General features: G+C 52.3%; 1 protein-coding gene across 7 annotated transcripts; it reads left to right on the top strand.

Annotated features, from left to right (window-relative positions):
• The first annotated feature begins 300 nt into the window (after positions 1-300).
• On the top strand, positions 301-25235 carry Map7d1 (MAP7 domain containing 1). 7 transcript variants are annotated; one of them, XM_076860750.1, is made up of 18 exons: positions 301-607; positions 14808-15158; positions 15343-15411; positions 15911-16074; positions 16682-16796; positions 18205-18315; positions 19477-19599; positions 19696-19862; positions 19971-20110; positions 22131-22453; positions 22863-23040; positions 23125-23263; positions 23342-23446; positions 23705-23758; positions 23930-23975; positions 24074-24164; positions 24277-24470; positions 24641-25235. In XM_076860750.1, the coding sequence occupies exons 1-18, from the start codon at positions 562-564 to the stop codon at positions 24649-24651; spliced, it is 2427 nt and encodes an 808-aa protein (XP_076716865.1). In that variant the 5' UTR covers positions 301-561; the 3' UTR covers positions 24652-25235. The 7 variants fall into 7 exon arrangements, with proteins under 7 accessions (XP_076716865.1, XP_076716864.1, XP_076716862.1 ...); XM_076860749.1 differs by having other exon boundaries at positions 19965-20110; positions 23933-23975; XM_076860747.1 differs by having other exon boundaries at positions 19965-20110.

Genomic DNA, 25235 nt, shown 5'->3' with positions numbered 1-25235 from the left:
GGGTCCCAGTGGCGGGTGAGTCACCCGAGCGCTCCCTACATAGACTTCTCGCGCGGTGGCGCGTACCAACGCGGGACCGCAGGGGGAGGCAGCTCTGCCGGTGTCCTCCCAAAGCCGCGGCGCCCCCTCTGCGTGGGCCACGGAATGGAGGTCCGGAGGTTTTGAGCGCCGAGACCCAGGGCAGGGCGGGGCGGGCAGGGTGGGCCTGTGGTGGCTCTGTCCCCGGACTCTTCAGGGACGTCTCTCCCTGCATTGCATTTGGTACGCTCCAGCAGAAGAGGCCAGGCCCAGCCCGGGCGGTACAATAGGGTTGGGCCGCGGCCGGGACTGGGCCAGCGCCGGGCACCGAGCAGGATCTCGGCCAGAACCCATAGACAGTGGGCGGCCGGCGACCCCGAACCTCGCAGGCCACCAGCCTCGACTTTCCCGGAGCGTCGCCGCCTCCGAGTCGTTGCCCGCCTGGCGGGCCCGGCGTGATGCTCCGCGGGACCCCTGTCCTGGCTTCGGGCCGCCGCCGCCGCCGCCGCTGAGACCCCCGAGACCCCCAGTGACGCCGCAGCCATGGAGAGCGGCCCGCACGCGGAGCCGGGTCCCGGTGCGCCCCCAGGTATGCCGGGAGCCACACAGAAGTGAGGTGGGAGGGAGGTCCAGGGCCGCCTGGAGGCCGAGGATGAGGCCGGCTGCTGGGCGGGTACCCCTCCCCCGCCGCGCCCTCTGACCACTTGGAAGTTTAAAAATAAAGGCTGCGGTGGTGGCCGGGGCTCGGGGCCACCGACGCATCTTCTGACAGCTGCCCCCTCCCCCACCCCGGGTGCCAGGACACACTGGGAGGCGAGATCCACGGGGACCAGCTCGGGAATTTTGGAATGACCCTTCCACCGCAGCCCAGTGCCATCTCGCCTTCCCTGCCCCCACCCCTCTTCTCCATCCACCCCAGGCCCAGAAGATCGTCTTCTAACTGAGCTGGGGCATCTGTCCCTCTCCCCATCCCGTGTGGACACGTGTGGCCCTAGCCTGAATGTGTGTTGGAGATCCAGATTCTCAGGCCTGGCGCCCTGCATACCGAAGCCTAGGTCCTAGTCCCTCCACTCCCAGGCCCTGGCCCAGACCTCTCCCCCACCCCATCCGTCCAGCTGCCGCGCAAAGGGCCTGTTGCTGCTGCGAGCCGGCCTGGAGGGGAGGGCAGAAGAGGGGGAGGTCTCTAGTGGCGGCTGCCAAGTAACCCGCCGGATAAAGGCGAGGGGGAGGGGGAGGCGGCATTGTTTGGGGCGAGGGCGGGAGCTGGGGAGTGGGCCGCCTCCCCAGCAGCCAGGCCTACTCCGGAGCCCACCCAGCCTGATTTGGGGAGGAGGGGGACATAAGTAAATCTGCTTGTCCTGCCCCGCCTCGTGCCCCGCGCCTGTGGGCCTGAGTCTCGCATTGCAGAATGAAGTGAAGGTTCCTGGTCTGGACTCCCCGGACCTGCCACATCATTCTTCAGCCTGAGCTTTTGGATACCTCCCCCCTTATTTACAGAACACACACATACACGCACACTCACACTCGCACTCTCCAGGCTCCAGACAACCAAAGCTCCCTTACCCACCGGACACCCCACCAACCACCATTGCCCAGGACTTCTGCAAATCCCATTCGATCTAGGAGCAGCTGATGAGGGGGTGGGGACAGGTTTCTGGTTGGCCTGGTGGTGGAGGGAGGGCTTTTTCTCTTTCTTCCTGGAAGGGGAGGGAAGAGCATGATTACTGAGGACCCAAGTTTTGTTCCCACTGACTCAGGGGGGAGTTGGCCCTGTCCCCACACCTCCATGGAGTCCTAAGCCTAATCCCAGTCACCTCCCTGCCCCCTGGGGCATGGGACCTGGATGAAACAGTGTCTGTGGGTGCGGAGAGAGCCCGGGACAAGGTGGGGCTGCTTGGCTGTGGGTGGGCTCCTCCCCATGCCAGCATTGGTGTGTGGAATGGACCCTGTAGGTGTGGGAGCTAGGAGGCTAAGGAGAGGAGGCTACTGTCAAACTGGTGGGTTTTAGATGTGTAGACTGCTGGAAACAAGGTTGTCTGCATCTGTTTTGACTCTTCTGATCCTGGGAGGGGATACCCAGGGAGGCCCTGCCTGATCCATCCATCTGCTTACAGACCCTCTGTACCTAAGAGTCCCCGGGCACTGGAGTATACATGGAGTGGATGGAGTGGTGGCCTAAAGGGCTAGAGAGGTGCTAGATTATAACTAGGACACTTGGGTGGGGAGTATAGACTGAATGTGAGGGTATGATGGGATTCTGAGCTGAATCAGGGTCATAAGTGAGGGCAGGGAGCTGCCTACAGGGTCCTGGATTGGGAAACTTTTGTTTACGCAAGGGTCTAAATGGAATTATATGAGAACTTGAGTCAGGATGGTGGCTAGTCCCTACACAGAGAGAAACTGAAGGTGACAGGAGTCCCAGTGAGACAGGGCTTCCTGGGAGTAAATGTCGTGCCCATAGCGTGTGCCCTGGGAGAGTCTGAGACCTGGGCCTGAAGCTCTGAGTGCACGTGACAGGCCCCTTGCCCCCATGTGCACTTGCACAGGGAGCACTAACAGCAGGCAGCACGGGTCAGGGGACAGTATGGCTCCTGCTTTTGGGTTAGAAAACCTGGGTGGAAATCCCAGTTAGATGGTTACTGACTACTGGACTAGAGCAAGTGATTACCTCCTGGAGCCACAATCTCTGCCCCTGGAAAATGGGGTTGTGTTATCAACCATGTGGGGTGTGAGAGTTAGAGATGATGAACCTGAAGGAACCTGGCATGCAGACACCAGACACCCACAATAAAGTGTTATTACCATTATTGTGGTTAGGCTCATTGGAACTGGTGCCAGGAGGGAGGGATGAAATATGGGGGAGGTGGGGGTGGGAACTGGGAGGTAGTTGGTTTCAGAATGTAGACGCTGGAATCAAACAATTTAAATTCCACCACATAACACTACTGGGTGACTTCCGGTAAGTTGCTTAGCCTGTCTCAAGTTTTCCCATTGATAAAATGAGAACAATGTTAGAAATGATCTCATAAAGACATTAGGATCATTAAGTGAAATGAATACTTCAAATTCTTAGTCTAGGCCCTTGCGTGGAATTAGTTCTCAATAAATGCCAGCACTTTGATTTTTGTTGGTATTATTTCTAATTCAGAGGCCTGAGGAGGAGAAGATGTGATGAATTAGAACTTCAGGAGGCCAAGAGGTCAGGGGGCCAGGGGAGGAGAGTGCTACACAGACATGTGACAATAGGAGAGGAGAAGAGCCCCAAGAGGTGCAGACATCCTGCACTGTGCTGATGTGCCACTGTGCAGCTTGGTATTGGCTTGGCTGACATAGAGAACAGAGTCCCTACCCCGGGCTCAGCCGGAATAGGGGACATTCCTAGCCTGGTGTAGAGGGGAAAGCAGGGGATGTTCACCTGGAGGGAAGCCATGTGTAGTGGTGATACAGTGGACAGTGTGCTGTGCTTGTGGAAGGCTTGGAGGAGGAGGAGGTATTTGATGTGGACCTGAAAGGATGAGTAGAAGCTGGGATTGGCACAAGGGGCCACAACTCTTCATACATCAGCTAGCCTGACTGGCACCTCCCACTGTCCCTCCTTGGGCTGGTGAGTCCTGAGGCCTCTGATGAACCCCTGATGTGCAGTCATGCATATGCAAATGAGGAGGAGGGGTGCTAGGTCAGCTTGGCTCTCCTCCCCAAGATGGGCACCTGCTCTTGGTGGGGCAGAGGTGAGGGAAGGAGCTGGAGGCTAAAAACAGGGCCCAGACTATAGTGGTGGCATTTGAAGGCTATCAGGCAGGTCTCAGGTCTGACCAAGCCTGGAGGAAAGCAGCTGGAAACCATGTCCTTGGGTCCCTGCTGGGCCTTGGGGCCAGGGAGAGAGCCAAAGAGCCGGGCTCAGATAATGCAGCTTTGTTGGCTGGTGGTTGCTCTGCCTGGCACCCCAGGGCACAGCCTCCAGTGTCTCCTCCATCACCTCTCAGCTGCGGCTCTACCCTGAGGGGAGCAGAGAGCCTGGTAAGGGGGTGGGGATCAGTTTTGCTGCCCTCCCTCAGTGCTCCTCACCAACTATAGGAAAAGATGTGACGCTGACTCCCTGGTAATCCAAGTTATCTCCCCTCTATTGTCTCCCACTCCTATTTGTTAAGGGCCTTCACTGTGCCTGGCATAATGCTCATCACATTATGTGCATTGTCTCATTTTTTTTCTCATTATTTCACAAGACAATCCCATGAGTAGAACTGATATTATTCTCATTTTACAGATGAGGCCCAGAGAGGCAAAGTTACTTGCTTCCAGTCACACAGGAACTGGCAGAGGCAGAATTTGAACTCAGTCTGTGCACCAAACCTCTATACTGATTTATCATTGCCAAGCTGGCCAGTGACAGGGTCTAGCCCATTTCTCTTCCATAACTGGTCTCCTGAGGGCGTCTTGGTCTTGGGGACTGCCTGATCTTTTCTCTGGCAGGCAGAGGTAGAGCCAGCACAGCCTCTGAGTTCCCTGTGACTCCTACTTAGTTGGAGTCTGAGTAAGTTGGACCAGAAGGCAGTCACAGCCCTAGTGGCCATGACAATCTAGCTCATGGGCCATCCCCAGATCTTGGCCTAGGGCTGGACCCTGCCCTCTGCCTCTGGGCCTGTGCCTGGGTTTCCCTGCTCAGGCTCAGGGAGGGACTTGGTGGAGCCCAGGCTGCGGGATGGGGTCATTTCCTGCCGCCTAAAATAACAGGAAGTGGGTGCTCCTGATTGGAGGCTGGAACAATGGCCGCCAGCTGGGCCAGAGAGCTCCTTCAGATCTGTGGTGTCTGTAGGGCTCCTGGCTTTATTGGGCTTTCTCATCCACAGAAGCCTCTGCCTGGCCCTGGTGCCCTATAGCCCAACGGCTGGGGCAGGCTGCACCCTCCCAGTCACTCCAGGCCAGGAGTGATGCTGCCCCTGAGAGTCTCCTATTTCAGTCCCACATTTAGGCTTCCCCAGCTTTGTCCTTCCTACCCATCCCTCATTCTTCTAGCCCAGACATCTCCAGAAGGCAGGGACACCCAGGAAGCTGCCCCATTGGATAGCAGACTGAGGGGTAGAGACTGTCACCCCAATGGCTTCCAGACCCCTTTGCTACCCACCAAGCTGCGTGGCTTAAGCATGTGTCATAATCTTGCTGAATCTGTTTCCTGATGTGTAAAGTGGGGTGTTGATAATGTCTGCCTTATCAGGCCTGAAGACGGAATGAACTAACGAGCTCAGTGCAGTTTGCTGGGCCTGTCACAAGCCCAGCATCCCTGTCGCCAGTCAGACTTTCCCCAGGCCCAGGTGAAAGGGAGGGCAGAAGTGACCGGGACAAGGCTGGATAAATATATGGGGGACATGGAGTATCTGTGCATAAATGTGTTTCTAGGTTTCCCTTGTGCTCAGAGGGGGTACCTGGCTCTGTGTATGTATGTCTGTCTGTCTCAGGATGTGTGTGTGTCCCTGTGTGTTGTGAGAGAAAGCAGGACATATGTCCACTGTGCAAACAGGTATGCTATTGGTGCCTCTCCCGTCTCTGGTGTATCCTTTTCCATCTTGCTGTGTGTCTTTGCCCTCTACCTGCTTCTCTGTCTTCATTTGTCTGGTCTGGTGTTGTCACTTCAGGAGCCAGGAGGGCTCTGTTAGAGGTCTCACTTGTCTCATGCCTCTGCCTCCTATGTGTTCTCCTCCTGGTGTGTTGTCTGGACCCCCTCTGCTCCCCGCTGTCCAGGTACCTCCCTCCCTGTCTCCTGGTGGCCAGCCTGGGCAAGAGCCTGCCTTCCCTGCATTCCTGTGCTCTGAGCTCAGTGCCTCTCTGCCCCACCTGCACCCTGCACCCTTTGCTTTTGTGGGGGGAACCTCCCCGGGAGTCGACAAGTCACTTCCTTCTTTAGGGAACAGGCAGTGCCTCGGGGAGGGGTGATGTGACCATATACCAGAAACAGCGTGACATAAGGGTTTTGTCATCAGACAAAGCTGGGTTCCAATCCTACCTCTGACTCCGACATGAACAATCCACTTATAACCTGTCTGAGTAACAGTTTTCTCACCTGTAAAACAGGGGCCATTCGTGGTACTTTCCCTTTGGGCTTGTCATAAGACTTGACTGAGACAGGGAAAGTGCCTGTGATAGGACTTTAATAAATTAGTTTGTTTTGTGGGGCACAGTGGTGAATGCTTGTAATCCCAGCCACTAGAAGCTGAGGCAGAAGAAGGAGTTCAAAGTCAGCCTCAGCTACTTAATGAGACTCTCAGCAACTCAGCAAGAGCCTGCCTCAAAATTCAAAACAGGATGGCATGTAGCTCAGTGGTAAAGCCCCCTGAGTTCAATCCCCAGCACCTCCCCCAAATTAGTTTGTTTCTCTTCCTGGATTTAGGAGCAGTAGCTGTCAGGGTACACACAAGATGCTGATATGACCTTGACATTTAGGGTTTAGAGAGACATTTAGGCCTGGAGCACCTTGGGACCTGATTGTACTTTCTAGACAGTCTTTCACAGCACCTCCACCCATCCACCTACCCACCCATCCACCCATCTACCTATCCATCCATCCACGCATCCATCCACTTATTCATCCATCCAAGTATTCATTAGCAGACACAAGCTCCTACTCTGTGCCAGGCAGTTCCTGTATGAGGCTCTGGGGTTGGAAAAGGATCAAGTCGCAATCTCTTCTCTGGATCTCACACTGATGGGGGAAGAGGAAGGGAGATTGAGTTATCAGTGCTGTGACAAGACTGGGTAAGGCAGGGCAGCACATCCCTTTAGTCCCAACGATTTGGGAGGCTGAGGCATGAGGATCATGCCAGCCTCAGCAATTTAGTGAGAACCTGTGTCAAAATTAAAAATTAGAAAGGGCTGGGGATGTGGCTTAATGGTAAAGTGCTCCAGGGTTCAATCCCCAGGACTAAAAGAAAAGGAATGCAACTGTTTGGCCCAGCAGGAGTTGATGGGGTAGGGTGAGGGAGGGCAGGAGGAAGGGACTTCAGCTCCAGAGGGTGGTGTGGTGGCTAGTACCCCAGACATGTCACAGCACTCCCCAGGACTTGGCCCCAATCTTTCTGCAGACCCCAAATGCAGTCTCTTTGGGGAAGATAGGACTTTTTTTTGGTACCAGGAATTCAATCCAGGGGCACTTAACCACTGAGTCACATATAAATATTTTATTTAGAGAGAGGTATTTTATATATATTATTTATATATATTATTTATATATATATATTATTTATTATAATATATATTTACTTTATATATATATATATATATATATATATATATTTATTTAGAGACAAGGTCTCGCTGAGTTGCTAAAGCCTCACTAAATTGCTGAGGCTGGCTTTGAACTCCTGCCTCAGCCTCCCAAGTTGCTGTGATTACGGCCATGTGCTATTGCGCCCCAGCAAGACAGGACCTTTTTAAAAAATAATAATAATGATAATAATAATTTTTAGTTGTAGATGAACTATTTATTTTTATGTGGTGCTGAGGATCAAACCCAGTGCCTCACTCGTGCCAGGGGAGCACTCTACCGCTGAGCTACAGCCCCAGCCCAAACCCAGGACCTTTTGACCCCACAATTGCAACCAGATCCTGCACCTTTGCCCTGCTAATGCTCTTTGTGCCAAGAAATAAATACAAACTATCTGTCTCTTATCCAGTTCTCAGCAAATACTTCTGGTGGATATCAACGTAGCAGAATAAAACTGACAGTGCTTAAAACCTCAAAATCTAGCATAGACCAAAAATAAGATAAAAATTAAGTAGCCAAAGGACACATTTCTTTTATTTTTGGTACTGGGGATTGAACCCAGGTGTGTTTTACCACTGAAGTACATCTCCAGTTCTTTCTTTTTTCTTTTCTTTTTTTAATATTTTTTAGTTGTAGATGAATACAATACCTTTATTTTATTTATTTTTATGTAGTGCTGAGGATCGAACCCAGTGCCTCACACTAGGCAAGTGTTCTGCCACTGAGCCACAACCCCAGCCCCATCCCAGGTCCTTATTTATTTATTTATTTATTTGGTGGTGCTAGAGGTTGAACCCAAGGCCTTGTGCATGCAAGGCAAGCACTCTACCAACTGAGCTATGTCCCCCCCAAGTCCTTTTTAATTTTTATTTTGAGACAGGGTCTCACTAAATTGCTAAATTGCTGAGGCTGGCCTTGAACTAGCAATCCTTCTGCCTCAGCCTCCGGATTCTCTGGTATTAAAGATGTGCACCAACATGTTCAGTGAAGGATCACATCTGATGAAGGAAAATGTGAATAATGAGAAAGGACTCAACAATACCTTATAGATAATTAACCAAGGAGTTAACTTGGTTTAATACAATTTGTTTGCGATAACACTGTCCCAATGACATTTCATGAGAGTTGGCATCATTCTGAGGAAACATTTGTATTCAGGGTCAACAGTCTGCCAGGTCACAAGAGGAGTTCCAAATGCCCTGTTTGCCTCCTGAGAAGTTTTTCTTGTTCAGTTCTGGAGGAAACACTCAGTATTATTTTTGTTAACTTCTACCTGAGTACTTTAGTCCAGGAAACGGCCCAGACTCTGTTGAGATGGGGTTGTTCTGCTTCCCTTCGAGTGTTTGTTCTTTTTGCAATAAATTGCTGCATGGACCTACTCTTCTTTAAAGTGAAACTTTCCCTTCATATGCGCCTGCTTTAGGCCAGGGCCGCCTCACGGCAGAGCAGCATTTCCCACTGTTTCTGTGGACCTGGTACAATGGGAGCTGCCGGGCATGCAGCAGTGAGCAAAGCAGAGGTGGCCTAGCTCTTCCTCACAGTCTAGGAGGGGTCTGACAGAGACAGTGCTCCAGATAAAGGCACATGAAGCTGCAGATGTGTACAGTGGAGGCATTTATCCTAGTCAGAGATTTATCCTTCTGTGGCCTCACCAGGGAAATGATGACTAAACAAAGATCTGAAGGGTTAAGTAGGAGTTAACAAAAAAAAGAAGAAGAAGAAGAAGAAGGGGAAAGAGCATGTGCAAAGGCCCTGTGACAAAGAAGGAGCTTGGATGATTATCAGAGTTAAAGAAAAGGTCAGTGTGGCTGGAGTTCAGAGAGCAAGAGAGAAGAGAAAGGTAGAAGAGATTTAAGATGTATGGTGGCGGGGAACAGGGACTTCAGAACTGTGCCAGGCTTGTAGATCCGATTGAAGCATTTTGCCTTTATCTCCAGAGCAATGGGAAGGCACTGACTGAGAGGTCTCAAGTGGTGAAGAAAAACCTATTCAGATCTGCTTTAGAAAAACTTACTGTGGCCTGGTGCTGATACCAGCAACTCAGGAGGCTGAGTCTGGAGGATCTCAAGTTCAAGGTCAGCCTCAGAATTAACAAGATCCTGTCTCAAAATAAAAAAAGGAATGGTGACGTAAAGTGGTAACTCAGCCTTGGATTCATTAAGCAGAACAAAAATAAATAAAATAAGAAAGAAAGAAAAGATCACTCTGGTTGCTCAGGAGAGAGCAGCAGTAGGTGTGGTAGAGCAGGACTTTGCAGTCCTCCAAGTAAGAAGGGCGACGATGCTCCCTCCAGGGTGGGGTTTTTAATTTCTTCATTCCCCGATTATCTGTGGAACAGCTATGTGCTAGACTCTGTTGGCCTTAGAGTTAGAGCACTTAACAAAATAGGTAAAACTTTGTGCCCTCATGAAGATTATAGTCCAGCAGTTGGAGAGTGTTCAAATGGGGTTAGCAGCCAGGCGTGGGGCTGTGCACCCCTGGTCCAGCTGCTCAGGAAGCTGATGTGAGAGGCTTGCTTGAGCCCAGGAGTTAGAGACCAGGCTGGGCAACATAGCTAGACCCCATTTCTAAAAAAGAAAGAAAAAAAAATAGTAATGGTGGTTGAGATTATAGAGAAAAATGGAGTAAAAAAAAAAATAGACAGTTGAGAAGGAGATGGAGACTTTCACTGCAGTTCATAGTTTTCTGTTTTTCTTTCTTTTGGTACTGAGGATTGAACCTTGGGGTGCTTACCACTGAGCTACATGATTTTTTTTTTTTTTTCGTTTGAGATAGTCTTCCTAAGTTGCCTAGGTCCTCGCTAAATTGCTGAGGCTGGCCTCAAACATTCTGATCCTCCTGCTTCAGCTTCCCCAGTCACAGGGATGACTGATATGAGCCACCATGCCCAGCTGTAGTTCATAGTTTTACTTATTTATTGGGGGGCGAGTGCTGGGAATTGAACTCGGGCACTGAGCCACACCCCCAGCCCTATTTTGTATTTTATTTACAGTTGCTTAGTGCTTTGCTTTTGCTGAGGTTGGCTTTGAACTTGAGATCCTCCTGCCTCAGCTTCCTGAGCCACTGGGATTACAGGTGTGCACCAATGAGTTTTAAGTAAGGAGTCAGAGAAGGCTTTGTGGAAAAAGATATTGGAATGAAGATCTGAAGAAGGTGAGGGAATGAGGTCAGCAGAATATGGGGGCAGTGACTTTCCAGCAGAGAGGACACAGTAAGGGCTGGAGAGACTGAGCAGGTGGAGGAGGGAGGGGGAGATGAGGTCCAAGAGGCCGCAGGCTCCAGATGGAGGGAGGATACCCTGAGTCTCGGAGGCCATGGTGATGACTATGGGTTTCCCTCCCCACAAGATGGGGAGGTTGGGGAGGATTTTGTCTGGGAGTGACATGATCTGACTTATTTTTAAACAAAATCCCCCTGGCTGCCATATTGTGAAAAGAGTGGGAGCAAAGAGTATTGTAAGAAATGATAGTAGCTCAAGTCGAGGTGATAGAAGTGGAGGTAGAACTGATTGGATCTGGGATGTACTTTGAAGAGAAAGCCAAAAGAATTTGCTGAGAAATTAGACATGGAATACGATGTAAGAAATGAGTCTGAAACGACTCAGCGGCCTGAGGAGCTGGAGGATGAAGTAACTGAGCAGGGAAAACTGGGGGAGGCGCAGGGCTGGGGGCAAGAGGAGCCTGAGTTTGGATGTGTTAAATTTGGGGCATCCAGGGGTGTCAAGTAGGAGTTGCATGAGCGAAACTGGTCCTGGAGGGAGAGGTCTGGGCTGGAGAAACAAATTTGGTTGTCGTCAGCAAAGGGATGGTATTTAAAGCCCTGAGTCTGGATGAGATCACCAAGGGAGAGCGTGGGGACAGAGAAGAGGTGAGTTCCTTGTGCAGCTGAGCCCTGGGGCAGCAGCTGGAGAGGTTAGGAAGTTAGGGAGGGGTCAGCAGAGAGGGCAGAAGTCCCAGCCAGCAAGGCAGAAGGAAACAGGGATCTGTGGTCTCCAAAGCCAACTGAGGCAGGTGCTTGAAGGAGCAGTGAAGGGTCCACCTGTCCAATGCAGCTGACAGGACAAGGATGGGAAAGGGGCTCGTGGACTTAGTGGTATGGAGTTCACTTGAGAAAAGCCTGGTCACTAAGCAGTGGAGTGAAGGCTGGGCAGAGTGGGCTCTTTGGTAGAGGTCAGAAATAGACAGATTCTTCGGGCCTGATACTGCTTAATGAGTCCCTGCCAGGGACCAGAGGTGACATACCCTCTCACATCTGTACCAACAACTCGGTGAGGAAACTGAGATTTGCACAGGTTCTGAGTTTGCCCAGGGTCCCACATAGAGGCAGGATCTACTCAGGCATGTCGAAGTCTGCAGCCTAAGACCTTTCCACGCCCAGGGCACGTCTCTTGCTATAGGCTGAGCTCCTCCCAGCCTCCCTGCACAGGACTCATCTGGACCTACTTGGGGATTCACTGCCTTGCCTGGGTGGTGGGTGTGAGTTTCCTAGGTGTAGACAACAACGCCTACCAGTTTTCCTTGCAACACCTGCAGCACGCACAGGTGCTTGGAGAAGGGCCTCGCCCTCAGCCTTTAAGCTTGATACTCACACACCCAGACTGTGGCCCCAGACAGTCCTGGGTTCAAATCCTTATTCTGCCACATACCAGTTTTATGACCCTGGGTGAATCAGCTAGTGGGATGCCTTGGTTGCCTCACTGTATGATGGGGTAAGAGTCTGCCTCTCAAAGTGGCTGTATGGCAGGGTGCTTACTACTCACTGAGTGGTTGCCACTAGTTTTGTTGCCGTTTGGCGTTAAAGAGTTTGCAACTGGCTGGGAAACAGGTTGGCAGTGACCAAGCTTCGGTCTCCAGCTGGTATGGGGACAGCCGGGTGGCCTGTCATGGGGCCTAGGGGTCTGGCAGAGTTGGAGGGATCACTGGGAGACAGGGCCTCAGTTGGGGCTCTTACTTGGAGCACAGGAAGCTGGAAGGGAAGGAATGAGCAGAAGCCTGAGACAGACGCAGGAGGGTCCCCTGCCTAAGGGTGTGGGTTCTGGTGATGGATGCTGGGTTCAAGTCTAGGCCTCTTCATTTACCAGCTTTGTGACCTCAAATTACTCTACCTAACCTCTCTGAGCTTTACTTTCCTCTTCAGTATGAAAGAGATGTTTCCTGAGGAGTAAAACAAGTTTGTGTAAAAAGCACTGCACACACATAGGAAGCTCTTGATGAATGTAGTACTGCTAATGGTTTGTGAGTGACACTCATCACAATACTGTGAGGTAGGTAATGTCTGCATTTCATAGGACAGGCGTTGTGGCACAGAGAGGGTCTGTCACTGGCCCAAGGTCACACAGTGGGGAACCAGAATTCATATTCGAATAGTCTAGCTTCAGAGACCAAAACAACCCTTAGATTGCCACCTCCCTGAGAAAGGCATCTGGACTCCAGAGACATCTTCAGTCACCACTGAACTCCCAGGAATGGGAGTTTCTCTCACACACAGAGGGTCCGAATTCCCAGAACAGGGCCCTAGTGTAGTGGGCCAGGCCCTCAGTAAAAGCAAAGCATGCTTCCCTAGATGCACCTTCACACAGACACTGTCCTGCTCTCTCGGGTTGCTGGTTGTGTCCCCACCCATCTCATTGGTGCCCACAGGACAGCAGCAGATGGCATCAGGGCTCACCATGCACAGGATACTTTTGTTTTTCAGTAGAGGGGATGGAACTCAGGGCCTCACCCATGCTAGGCAAGCACTCTGCCACTGAGCTGCCCCCTCAGCCCTTCTGTGTTTTTATTTTGAGAAGTTGCAGAGGCTGGCCCAGAACTTGTGATCCTTCTGCCCAAGTTGCTGGGATTATAGGCGTGCAGAGGATTTCTTTTTTTTCTTTCTTTTTTTGTACTAGGGATTGAACCCAGGGGCACTTTACCACTAAGTTACATCCCCAGCCCTTTTTTAATCATTGGGGGGGTGGTATCAGAGATTGTACTCAGGGACACTTGGCCACTGAGCCACATCCTTGGCCTTATTTTTGTTGTTTTTGTTGTTGTTGTAGATGGATACAATATCTTTATTTTATTTGTTTTTATTTTATATGTGGTGCCAGGGATCGAACCCAGTGCCTCACTCATGCTAGGCAAGCGCTCTGCCCCTGAGCCACAACTCCAGTCCCTCCTCAGCCCTATTTTGTATTTTATTTAGGGATAGGGTCTCACTGAATTGCTTAGCTCCTCGCTTTTGCTGAATCTGGCTTTGAACTCGCGATCCTCCTGTTTCAGCTTCCCAAGGCACTGGGATTACAGCGTGAGCCACTGTGTCTGGCCTGGCCTTTTTTGTTTTTAAATTTTGAGATAGGGTCTTACTGAGTTGATGAGGGTCTCACTAAGATTCTGAGGCCGGCCTTGAACTTGCAATCCTCCTGCCTCAGCATCCCTAGTGGCTGGAATTAAAGATATGCACCACAATACCAGGCCAGAGAATACTCTTTGAGAGTCCTGGAGGTATCACAAGACCCACAGAAAAAGGGAGTGTAGTATTATTACTGACATAGGCATTGTGCTAAGTACCCTACTGCCATCCCCACTAGCTTGGGCTCTTTATACCTGTTTAGATATGAAAACAGACTCAGAGGTTGAGTGGCTTGTCCAAGGTTGCCTGTGGAGAGAGGTAGGACTTTCCTCCCTGACTGAGGTGGTGAAATCAGAACTGAGCCCTCAGCTGCGTGACTGCAGCTTGTCTTTCCACTGCCCCTTGGCATGCACGTGTACACATATGTACATGCATATTTGCCAAATTGTTTCTCTTCCTTACTGGGCACTTTGGTGTCTTGTATAAGGTTCATGAAATATTCATGTCTTAAAAGAAGAAACTGAGGGCGGCTGGGGAAAAAAAAGAAAGACTGCAAAATAGATGTAGATGGAGCTGGTTGTCCGCTGCACTGGGGACTCCAGCAACACAGGCATCCCACTTGTGCCCATGCTTCTGTTCTTCCTCCCAGTCAATCCCGTGTGCCCTGCACAGGTACCCTCTATGAACCAGACCTTGGCCTGGGCACTGAGGTGCAGAGGTAGAGTGGAAGGGTGGGGTTAAAGACATGAAAAACAGTCATTACCATTTGGTGCATGAACAAGGGCTTCAAACTTTTTCTCAGTTTTTCCAACACACCCTCCTCATTTCCACCCATGCACATGTTGTTCTCTGCCAGAACCCTCTTCTCCTTGCTTTGCCAACTCCGACTCATCCTAGTGATCTCAGCTTGGCTGCTGCTTCTTCAGGAAGCCCTCCAAATGCAGGTCCACCATCTCTGCCGTGCTGCTCAGGATGTGGTGCTTACCCTCTCCTGGAACCACCTTGCTGTTTATTTGCCCTGCCGAAGGGCACGCTCCTCAAAGTCGGAGATTCTGCTGTTTCTCCACCATATGTCATTAATGTCTGGTCCACACTGGACCCGACAAATGAATAAGTCCACTGGGCAAGGGAGATAGCTCTGTATTGAACCAATGGTCCAGATATACAATCTGACCCTCACTCCTCTCTTGTGTTGGTCTTTCAGCTATGATAGCAAGAATCCCCCCAGAGCCAAGACCTTCTCCAGAAGGAGACCCTTCACCCCCACCACCGCCACCGCCAATGTCAGCCCTGGTCCCAGACACTCCCCCGGACACCCCTCCTGCCATGAAGAATGCCTCTAGCCCTAAACAGCTCCCAGAGGGACCAGAGAGTCCACTGGGGCAGGTGATGCCTAGGCCAGCCCCCCTGCAGGAAGAATCCCCTTCTTCAGAAGCAAAAAGCAGGGGACCCACCCCACCAGCCACAGGCCCACGGGATGCCAGGCCTTCTCGAAGGAGTAGCCAGCCATCCCCAACTGCAGTGCCAGCCTCCGACAGCCCCCCCACCAAGCAAGGTATGTGTGAAGTCCCTGGTCTTGGGCCCAAACCCCTTGGCTCATGTTCTAGCACTGGGCAGTGCCGCCTGAGGGAACCCCCTTTTCCCTGGAGAAGATGAAGGGGGAGAGGGGCAGGGCAGAGGGATCCCCAGGCTGACTGCTCCTTGGGGAGACATTTTGACCAGCGCATGTTCCTTCTAAGATGTAAAGAAGTCGGGAGAGAGACACAAGCTGGCAAAGGAGCGGCGAGAAGAGCGGGCCAAGTACCTGGGTGAGTGTGGAGGCGTCCTCGTCGTCCCCTTCACAGTCATCATCACCTTCAGCATCCTGTGAATGATGCTGCTGCTGCTGGAACGCTTCATGTGCACTCTGTATGTCTCCTTTAACCCTCTCCGCCCATTTTGAGGCTCAGAGAGATGAAGTCACAGCTAGTATAGTAGCTGAGATTCAAACCCAGAGGCCTCATCGCAACCCAGATCCACGCTCTTAACCACAATACATGGATATCTGTCCAGTCAAGTCAGATGGGGATCTTGCACTGAAGAGCCCCTTTCTCCTTCAGTCCCGAGAAACCGGAGGCCAATGCTGGAGAAATAGGCCTCCTGTGAAGCCTGTCTTCAGGAAGCCCTTCAATGTGAGAGGGGGTCTGGGAGTGGAGGCTCCATCTAGGCAGGCAGGAGAGAGACTACCTGGGCTAGGGTCTCAGGGAGGGGTCTGGCCCAGACCTGCTGCAGAACCCCTCACACACCTGGCTCCTTTTCCCCTGGCAGCGGCCAAGAAGGCAGTGTGGCTGGAGAAGGAGGAGAAGGCCAAGGCCCTGCGGGAGAAGCAGCTCCAGGAGCGCCGCCGGCGGCTGGAGGAACAGCGACTTAAAGCCGAGCAACGCCGAGCTGCCCTGGAGGAGCGACAGCGGCAGAAGCTGGAGAAAAACAAGGTGCATAGGTGCTGGTTGGTACTGGGCCTGCACAGCCCTGCACGCTGGGACCTGCATGTTCTTGAACTGGAAGTTGTATGCACATGGGTATTTGTGTCTCCACTGGTCCCATCTGTGACCCTGGGCCGCCTTTGCTCCCCTACATGCCACTGTGGGTCCCTGTGACTGTGCCCGTGTGTGTGTGTGTGTGTGTGTGTGTGTGTATGTGTGTATAGCATAGGTTGTGTGTATGTGCCTAGCACTGCCACATGGGTAGATGCCTGACCCTGCCAGGTGACCTCAGGCTAAAGGGGAAACATCCCCAAGGTCAGGACCCTCCCTGCCAGTGGGACATAGCTCTGCCTAGGAGCTCTAGGCAGGGAGAGTCCCACCCCATCCTCAGAGAAACAGCTCAGAACACCCAGGAAATGACTCAGGCACAGTGAAAAACTCTCCAAGAAGTCCAAAGGGATCTATTGCACATATCCTTAATCACAGCAAGGATTCAGTAACCCTGGTTACCTGCAGTGAGTCAGGAAAAGCTTGGGTAGGGGGAGGCACTGTCACAGGAGAAAAAAGGCTTTCTCTTAGATGTGGTAGATGATTCTGAGCCCAGACTTCTCTCCAGGAGCGCTATGAAGCAGCCATCCAGCGGTCAGTGAAGAAGACGTGGGCTGAAATCCGGCAGCAGCGCTGGTCCTGGGCAGGGGCCCTGCACCACAGCTCCCCAGGACATAAGACCAGTGAGTGGCCTGAAAGGGCTGATGGGTGGATGGGCAAGGCCGAGGTCTGGCAAAGTGGGGAAGGGGCCAACTTCCATATAAGGAGGTGGTGGCTCCCTGCACCAGGTGTGTCTGGCTTCTCGTGACTGTTTTTCTGGAGTGGTCTGTAAACCGAATCGTCCCTTCCACTATCAAATCAGAGATGGAGTCTCTCCATTTGGTTTGCTCTTCAAACCTCTGTCATTTTAGGAGTAGTCTTCTTTCCTCCTGTCAATTACTATTAGTTGATGATACATAAAAGAGGATTTTAATGCCCTGCAGACACTGGATATTTAAAGAAAATTGTCACCCCCTCTCTTGGAAGGTAGATTTTTGTCTTTGAGTTATCTTCATGTAGACTCATCATAGATTTTGGTCTGATTCTTTGCCAGCATGTATGTACCACTGTGTTTGGATGTCTTTATGCAATGGCAAAATTCAGTATTTCTAGCTCTTACCTTCTAGCGTATGTGCTCATGGATCTGTTTTGTGTAGCTTGACATGTTTGCAATGGTGTATTTGTGGCCTTGTGTACCTCAGTGAGGGCTCCTAAGTCAGACAGACTGGGGCTCCAGCTCTGGCACTTGTGCTGTGACCTTTAACTTCTCGACATCTCACTTTCTTCATCATGAAATGGGGATAACAATACTACTTGCCTCCGAGATTGTAGGTAGATGTTTGGAGAATCAAGTGAGGTAACAGGTGTGTGGTGCCCAGCACAGTGCCTGGCACATGGTAAGCATCCATGAATGCTAACTGTTATAAATATCAGCCATGGTCAGGTTGCTTCAATGTGTTCATGCTTTGTGTGCATCTGGGTCTGACACATTGTCTGCTATTCGTGTTTCTGTCTGTGCATGTCTGCACACACATGTGCATATGCATAAGTACCTACCACTCTATATGCCTGTGTCTGCATGTCTTTGTCTTTGTGTGTCTGGATGAATATGTGAATTTGTGCTAGTGATTGTGTGTGGGTTCTTCTGTTCAGGAACGTCTGCATTGTCCCAGTATGTGGGTGTTGTATCCATAGTGCCTTGGCTGGGCAGTGTCAGCAAGTGCCAATGCTGGGTGGTTGTGGGGAAGGGTTGCAGCACCCAGCCTAGGGAATGGCTTCCTTTGGTCTGGCCAGGAAGGCTGTAGTTTTTCTAGAGTCACACCATTTCCTCCCTCTGCTCATTCTCTGTCGGCTCCCCCAACCCAAGTTGTCTCTGATCACCTACCCCTCATCCTCCTCCTCCCAGGACCAAATCTGCCTCCTCCTCCCCATCCTAGCCTGCCCACTCCTCCCTCTCCCACCCTGCCCTCGGAGCATCCTGCATGGAAGGCCTCAGTGCCCCCCCTGGCTCCTGTCTGGCCCGGCCCTAATGCCGTGTCTTTTCCCCTCCAGGTGGGAGCAGGTGCTCCGTGTCGGCAGTAAACCTGCCCAAACACGTGGACTCTATAATCAACAAGCGGCTCTCAAAATCCTCTGCCACGCTCTGGAACTCCCCCAGTAGAAGTAAGAGAAGGCCCAGCCTTCCCCCTCTAGAGCCCCTTGTAGCCCTACCAGGCCTCCTCCAGAGCCAGCCAGAACATCAGTCCCTGGAGCCCTCACAGACTCCAGGTCCCCATCCCCATTTGATCCCAACCAGGGTGTTATGCCCTTCTGGGGAGCCGGCATTTGGGTCTGGACCCTGAGGACAGAGTTGTGCCCTGCAGGAGAGGAGAACAGAGACAAAGGACAATGGCCCACAGGGCAGAAATCCTGGCAGGAGCCTCAAGAGCAAGTTGGGGTGGTGGCTGAGAGTGGGAATAGCCTGGCAGCCTTATCTCCAACCTCAGCCAGCTGGCCTGGGCCAACCCGAGACAGATGGCCTTACCCCCATGTGTCAGATTGGCCTGGGTGCTGTGCAGGGGTCATTCTGGCTCCACCCTGGAGGTCCATACAACCCTGCCCCACTCTGCCTTCAGAGCCCCAGCCAAGGCCTTGGCTAGTTCCAGAGCTGTGGCTAACCAGGGTGGCACAGTCCCTGCGTTCCCACCATGCCCTGGTGCTTACATATGAAAGGAGCCATGGTAGGAGTTATTTATAAGTTTCTTTAGCTTTTATTTGGTTGCTTTGTTGCCTAGCAACCAAATCAGCTGCTGCACCAACCCCACCTGACTGACGCTTAAAAATAACCCAGCAGCTGAGGAGACAGAGCAGGGTGGCCTAGGGCAGCCAGGCCCCCTAGTAGCCTCACCCTGGCACAGGACTTCTAGAGACTGGATCAGAGGAACCAAGGATCCTTGCTGTCCCAAATGCACAGGCTCATGCCTGCCCCAGACCAGTACTCTGAGAGCAGAAGAGGCAGGACCCTACAGAGGGACATGGAAGAGGTGGATTGGGTCTTCCACCAATCCTGCAGGGCTGCTTCTTATGCTCACAGTTCCGAGCCACTTCATCTGGGGACAGTGGTAGGCAGAATCCTGAAGCCATGCAGGGTGTTACCTGGGGAAGTGTTTTCTTGTCTGGGTAGGCAGTGGAGGTCCAGATCTCAGGAAGGACAAGTGTGGCCCCCTGTGACTCAACAGGAGATTCATTCTGGATGAGAATCCTTGAGCTCATCTTGAGGACAGTACCTATCCCCTCCTATACCTCCGCCTGCAGTGACCTGCTTCTCTGGTGTTCTCCCCCTAGATCGCAGCCTGCAGCTGAGTGCATGGGAGAGCAGCATAGTGGATCGTCTGATGACGCCCACCCTCTCTTTCCTGGCTCGGAGTCGCAGTGCAGTCACTTTGCCCCGCAACGGCCGTGACCAGGGTAGGGGCAGCGGCTCTGGGAGACACCCCACAAGGGGCCGGGCAGGGGCCCGCCTCGCGCCTGGGCCGCACCCCGACCGCACTCATACCTCCGCAGCCGTGCCCGTTTGCCCGCGCTCGGCTTCCGCCAGCCCCCTGACACCGCTGTGCAGCGCCCCCCGGAGCGTGCACCGCTGCACCCCGGCTGGGGAGCGCGGAGAGCGGCGCAAGCCCAGCGCCGGGGGCAGCCCCGTTCCGGTTCGCCGTCGGCCAGAGGCCTCTCCGGTGAGTGGCAGCGCAGGTGGGAACAGGCTGCCTGTACCCAGGAGCACGAGTGGCACTGACCTCAGCACCCCTTCTCCCGCTCTCTCCTCCCCTCCCTGCCAGGTGCAGAAAAAGGAGAAGAAGGATAAGGAGAGGGAAAACGAGAAGGAAAAGAGTGCCCTGGCCCGGGAGCGCAGCCTCAAAAAGCGCCAGTCGCTACCTGCAACTGTGCGGCCTCGTCTCTCTGCTGGCACCACCTCTGAGCTCAGGTGGGTGCAAGTGGCGGGCGGGCCCTGCACCACCCAGGCCATGCATACACGCATTCATTCACAAATACTTGCTGGGCAGGCACTCTAGAATGAAAGTTTCTTGAGGGTATTTTTTTTTTTTTTTTTTTTTAGTTGTACATAACACAATACCTTTTTAAAAAATATTTTTTAGTTGTACATGGACTCAGTATCTTTATTTTCTTTGTTTGCTTTATTGCTGAGCCACACCCCAGCCCCTTCAGGGCAAGTTTGTATTTTCTCCTTTCCCTTTTTCTTTCTCTTTCCTTCTCTTTTCTCTCTATCTTGCTCTTTTCCTTTTCCTTCCTCTCCCTCTTTCTTTCCTTTTTTTTTTTTTTTTTTTTTTTTGGTACCTGGGTTTGAACTCCACCACTGAGCCCCATCTCCAGCCCTATTTGGTATTTTATTTAGAGACAGGGTCTCACTAAATTGCTTAGCGCCTCACTTTTGCTGAGGCTGGCTTTGAACTCTAATCCTCCTGCCTCAGCCTCCCTAGCCCCTGGGATTGAGGCGAGGGACACGGTGCCTGACCTCTTTCATGTTTTGATTACTGAAGCACCTCAATATTTAAAACAGTGCCTGACACTATGGTAAGCACTTTGGTGAGCTAAGTCAGGTTTAGTTTTTGCTCTCATTGAAAGTACAGGCTAGGGGCTGGGGTTGTGGCTCAGTGGTAGAGTGCTTGCCTAGCATGCGTGAGGCACTGGGTGGGTTCGAAACCTGGAACTACATTAAAAAATAAATAAATAAAATAGAACAAAGGTTATTTGATATACAATTTAAAAAAAAAAAAAAAGAGTACAGGCTAGCCAGGTGTGATGGTGCACCCCTGTAATCCCAGTGGCTAGGGAGGCTGAAGCAGGAGGATCAGAGTTCAAAGCAAGCCTCGGCAATGGTGAGGTACTAAGCAACTCAGTGAGACCCTGTCTCTAAATAAAACACAAAATAAGGCTGGGGATGTGGCTCAGTGGTGGAGTGCCCTGAGTTCAATCCCCAGTACCAAAAAAAAAAAAAAAAAAAAGAGTACAGGCTAGAGGGGTTGGGGTGGGGCTGGGGCTCAGTGTCAGAATGCTTACCTAGCATGCATGAGGCACTGGGTTCAATTATTAGCACCACATACGAGAAAAATAAGCAAATAAAATAAAGGCATGCTGTCCATCTCCATCTACAACTACAATTTTTTTTTTTTTTTTTAAGAGTACAGGCTAAGGGGGCTGGGGTTGTGGCTCAGTGGTAGAGAGCTCACCTATTATGCATGAGGAGGCACTGAGTTCTTTACTCAGCACCACAAAAATGTAAAATAAAGATATTGTGTTCACCTAGAACTTAAAAATAAATATTAAAAAAAAAAAAAAGAGTACTGGCTAGGGCTGGGGTTGTGGCTCTGTGGTACAACACTTGCCTAGCACCTATGAGGCACTGGGTTCAATCCTCAGCACCACATAAAAATAAATAAACAAAATAAAGTTATCATGTCCATCTACAGATTATATATATATATATATATATATATATATATATATATAATGTGTGTGTATGTGTGTGTGTGTGTGTGTGTGTGTGTATAATACACACAAGAGTACAGACATAAATCAAAAAAATCTCACAAGTCAGGACAGGGTCACAGGCCTGTAATCCCAGTGGCTTGGGAGGCTAACTCAGGAGGATCTCCAGCCTCAGCAATTTAGTGAGGCCCTAATCAATTTAGCGAGGCCCTGTTCCTAAATAAAATATAAAAAGGGCTGGATGTAGCTCAGTGGTTTTGTACCCCTGGGTTCACTCTGCAGTAACGAAAGAAAGAAAGAAATCTCACAAATGATATGCAGTTACAAACTGGAGAGTATGCACTAAGAGGAAATGATATAGTATTGTAAGAGCACATAGGTGGGGAGTGCTGACCTAGCCTGGGGGAGGGACGTTTCCATGAGGAGGTGATGCTCAGAGTGGTGTGCATGCTTGAACACTCTCTGCCCTCCAGTTCTAACCCTCTCTTTTCTCTCAGCTCCAAGTCCAAGGCCCGGCCATCCTCTCCCTCCTGGCACAGGCCTGCCTCCCCCTGCCCCAGCCCAGGGCCAGGACACACTCTGCCTCCGAAACCACCGTCCCCCAGAGGCATCACCGCATCACCTAAGGGGCGGGTTCGGAGGAAGGAGGAGGCAAAGGAGAGCCCCAGCACAGCAGGGCCAGAGGACAAGAACCAGAGCAAGAGCAGGGCAAGCGATGAGAAGGAGCCAGCAGCTCCAGCCTCACCAGCACCCTCACCTGTGCCCTCGCCCACCCCTGCCCAGCCCCAGAAGGAGCAGCCCACAGCAGAGATCCCTGCAGGTGGGCATGAAGAGAAAGTGGAAAGCGAGGGAAGCCAGCTTGGCCTGCATGGGAGGTGGTCAGGGGTACAGGCCACCAGAGATGCCTGGGGACCGGTACAAGAAGAGGGGCTGAGCTGAGGTTGTGACTCAAGTGATACAGCGCTGGCCTGGCACAAGTGGGAAACTGGGTTCCATCCTCAGCACCACATAAAAATAAAAATTAAAGATACTGTAGCCACCTAAAAAACTAAAAAAATAAATATTTACTGCCCCCAGCAGGTTCAGCCCTCAGAACACAGGCCACTCAGTGTGGATGGTAGCAGTTTAGTGGGTGGGTTCCTCTGAGGTCCAGGAAGCAAGGGTAAGCTGGGGTGGCAGAGGTGCCTGAACAGATGTGTGCTGACTCCCTGGTCTTGGCTTCCCTCCAGGTACTGCTGTCCTGACCTCACCCCCAGCGCCGGCTCCCCCAGTGACCCCTAGCAAACCCATGGCTGGCACCACAGACCGAGAAGAGGCCACTCGACTCCTGGCTGAGAAAAGGCGCCAGGCCCGGGAGCAGCGGGAGCGGGAGGAACAAGAACGGAAGCTGCAGGCAGAAAGGGACAAGTGAGTGTGCCCTCGGGGAATGAGGGGGCCCTCTGTGGCCTGGAGAAGAGGCTCAGACTGAGCCTCATTTCCCCTGTCCTTCAGAAGAATGAGGGAGGAGCAGCTGGCGCGGGAGGCCGAGGCCCGGGCACAGCGAGAGGCCGAGGCCCAGAGGCGGGAGGAGCAGGAGGCCCGAGAGAAGGCTCAGGCGGAGCAGGAGGAGCAAGAGCGGCTGCAGAAGCAGGTGCCCCAGCTGGCGGGAAGGCCTGGGAGGGAGGAGGGCTGGAGCCAGGTGCCCCAAGCTCACTGGAGTCTTCGGCAGAAAGAGGAGGCCGAAGCCCGGTCCCGGGAAGAAGCAGAGAGGCAGCGTCTGGAGCGGGAAAAGCACTTCCAGCGAGAGGAACAGGAGAGGCAAGAGCGCAGAAAGGTGTGTGGGCAGCCCTTGGGGCTCACGTGGGCGTGGTCTATTACTGGGCGTGGTCTGCATCTGGGTTGGGTGGTGATAGTTGAATGCAACCAGACGGCCCAGCCCAGAGTTTGTAGAGGGTGGGATGAGGACTTGGGGCCAGTTCTGATTCCTGGCTTGAAAAGAGTTGTTATGAGCTGGGGGTGGCTGGTGGGAGGTTGGTGGGAGGTTTAGGATTAGGCCGGGGCTTGGGCCTAACTGTTTGGGGCCTCCAAACAGCGTCTGGAGGAGATAATGAAGAGGACTCGGAAGTCAGAAGTTGCTGAAACCAAGGTCAGGATTCCTGGGTTGGGAATAGGGATTGGGGAGAGGAGGGGAGGAGGATGTGAAAGGCATCCACAGAAGGAGGGAGGCTGTGGGGGAGGCCCAGATGGGGAAGACTTGAGGACCACAGTCAGATGGGTCCAGATAGCCCTTGGATCTGACTGCTGTTCCTCTTCAAAGCAGAAACAGGACAGAAAGGAGGCAAAAGCCAACAATTCTGACACAGGTAAAGCCCCTTTCCCCCTTATCTCCATCCCTTTTGCTATCCCCAACCTCCAGCATCACTTGCCAGCCACTGGCCAATGACCATTCCTTCCCTGACAGATTCTGTGAAAGTTGTAGAGGCTCGACCCTCAGGGTTGCAGAAGGAAGCTGTGCAGAAAGAGGAGCCAGCTCCCCAGGAGCCACAGTGGAGGTACTAGCTCCCAGCCCTAGGGACCTTGAGCAGGAAGGCAGCCTTAGGCTGGACCTGGGGGTGGCCTGGGGACTGGGAGGCAAGGTGCTAACTATGGCCCCTTCATTCACAGCCTGCCAAGCAAGGAGCTACCTGGGTCCCTGGTGAATGGCCTGCAGCCTCTTCCAGCACACCAAGAGAATGGCTTCTCCCCCAAGGGACCTTCTGGGGACAAGAGTCTGGGTCGAACACCAGAGGCAATCCTGCCCTTTGCAGAAGCAGAAGCCTTCCTCAAGAAAGCTGTGGTGCAGCCTCCACAGGTCACAGGTAGGGACCCCTGGCTCCTGGACCCAGATCCAACCTTCCCAGCATCCCTCTCCAGATCCCCCAGCCCTGCCTTCTCTTCTTAGAGCTTTGCAAGAGGCTCTCCCTGCTGCTCCCTGAAGACCCCAAGAGGCAAGCTTTTCCCTGACTCTACCCTTCCTCCTTTCCCCTAGAAGTCCTTTAAGGGGTTGCCTTGGATCCAGGCATGGCTGTGAGGGCTCCTCTGCATCATCTACCAGGATGTCTGGAGGAGAAAGAGACAGAACACAGATGGAAGTGGCCTGGGCCCCTGGGGATGGGTCCTCTCTGTTGTTAATCTGCACCTTATAGACTGATGTCTCTTTGGCTGGAGCCAGACCCTGCCCCTCAGTGCGTTCGTGTGCTCACACGCGCAGACACCCCCCATACACACACATACACTCACAGCTTCTCTGGCCTCCCCCCTGGGGCAAGGCCATCTGTAGTATTTGCCTTGGTTTGGTGGGGTACCTTGGATGTGAATACTGTAAATAGCTTGTGCTCAGATGCCTCTGTGTGGAGGGGGCAGATGCAGGAGGAAAACCCTCCTTCCAATGCTCCCTGGGGAGATCTTCCTCTCTCTATTTAACTGTAACTGAGGGAGAACCCAGGCCTGGGAATGGGGGGACACCTTGGGCCACAGGATACTGGTTGCTTCAGGGGAACCCATTCCCCCGCCCTCGCCTGGAATCAGTGTTATTGCATCTGATCAAACTTCTCCAGAAATAAAGTGAGAATAATTCTGCCAAA

This window comes from Callospermophilus lateralis, chromosome 7 (assembly GCF_048772815.1).
Source record: "Callospermophilus lateralis isolate mCalLat2 chromosome 7, mCalLat2.hap1, whole genome shotgun sequence".
In the NCBI taxonomy this organism is placed as follows: Eukaryota; Metazoa; Chordata; class Mammalia; order Rodentia; family Sciuridae; genus Callospermophilus; species Callospermophilus lateralis.
Note: the sequence above shows the minus strand (reverse complement) of the source record. Positions and strands in the feature narration are given on the sequence as shown.

Bases quoted from the DNA above. Each gene is read 5' to 3' on its own strand.
- Map7d1 (XM_076860745.1), top strand. From the start codon at position 562: ATGGAGAGCGGCCCGCACGCGGAGCCGGGTCCCGGTGCGCCCCCAG. The intron at 20,111-22,130 runs GTGGGTGCAAGT...CTTTTCTCTCAG, and splicing joins GGCACCACCTCTGAGCTCAG to CTCCAAGTCCAAGGCCCGGC. The intron at 22,454-22,862 runs GTGGGCATGAAG...GCTTCCCTCCAG, and splicing joins CACAGCAGAGATCCCTGCAG to GTACTGCTGTCCTGACCTCA.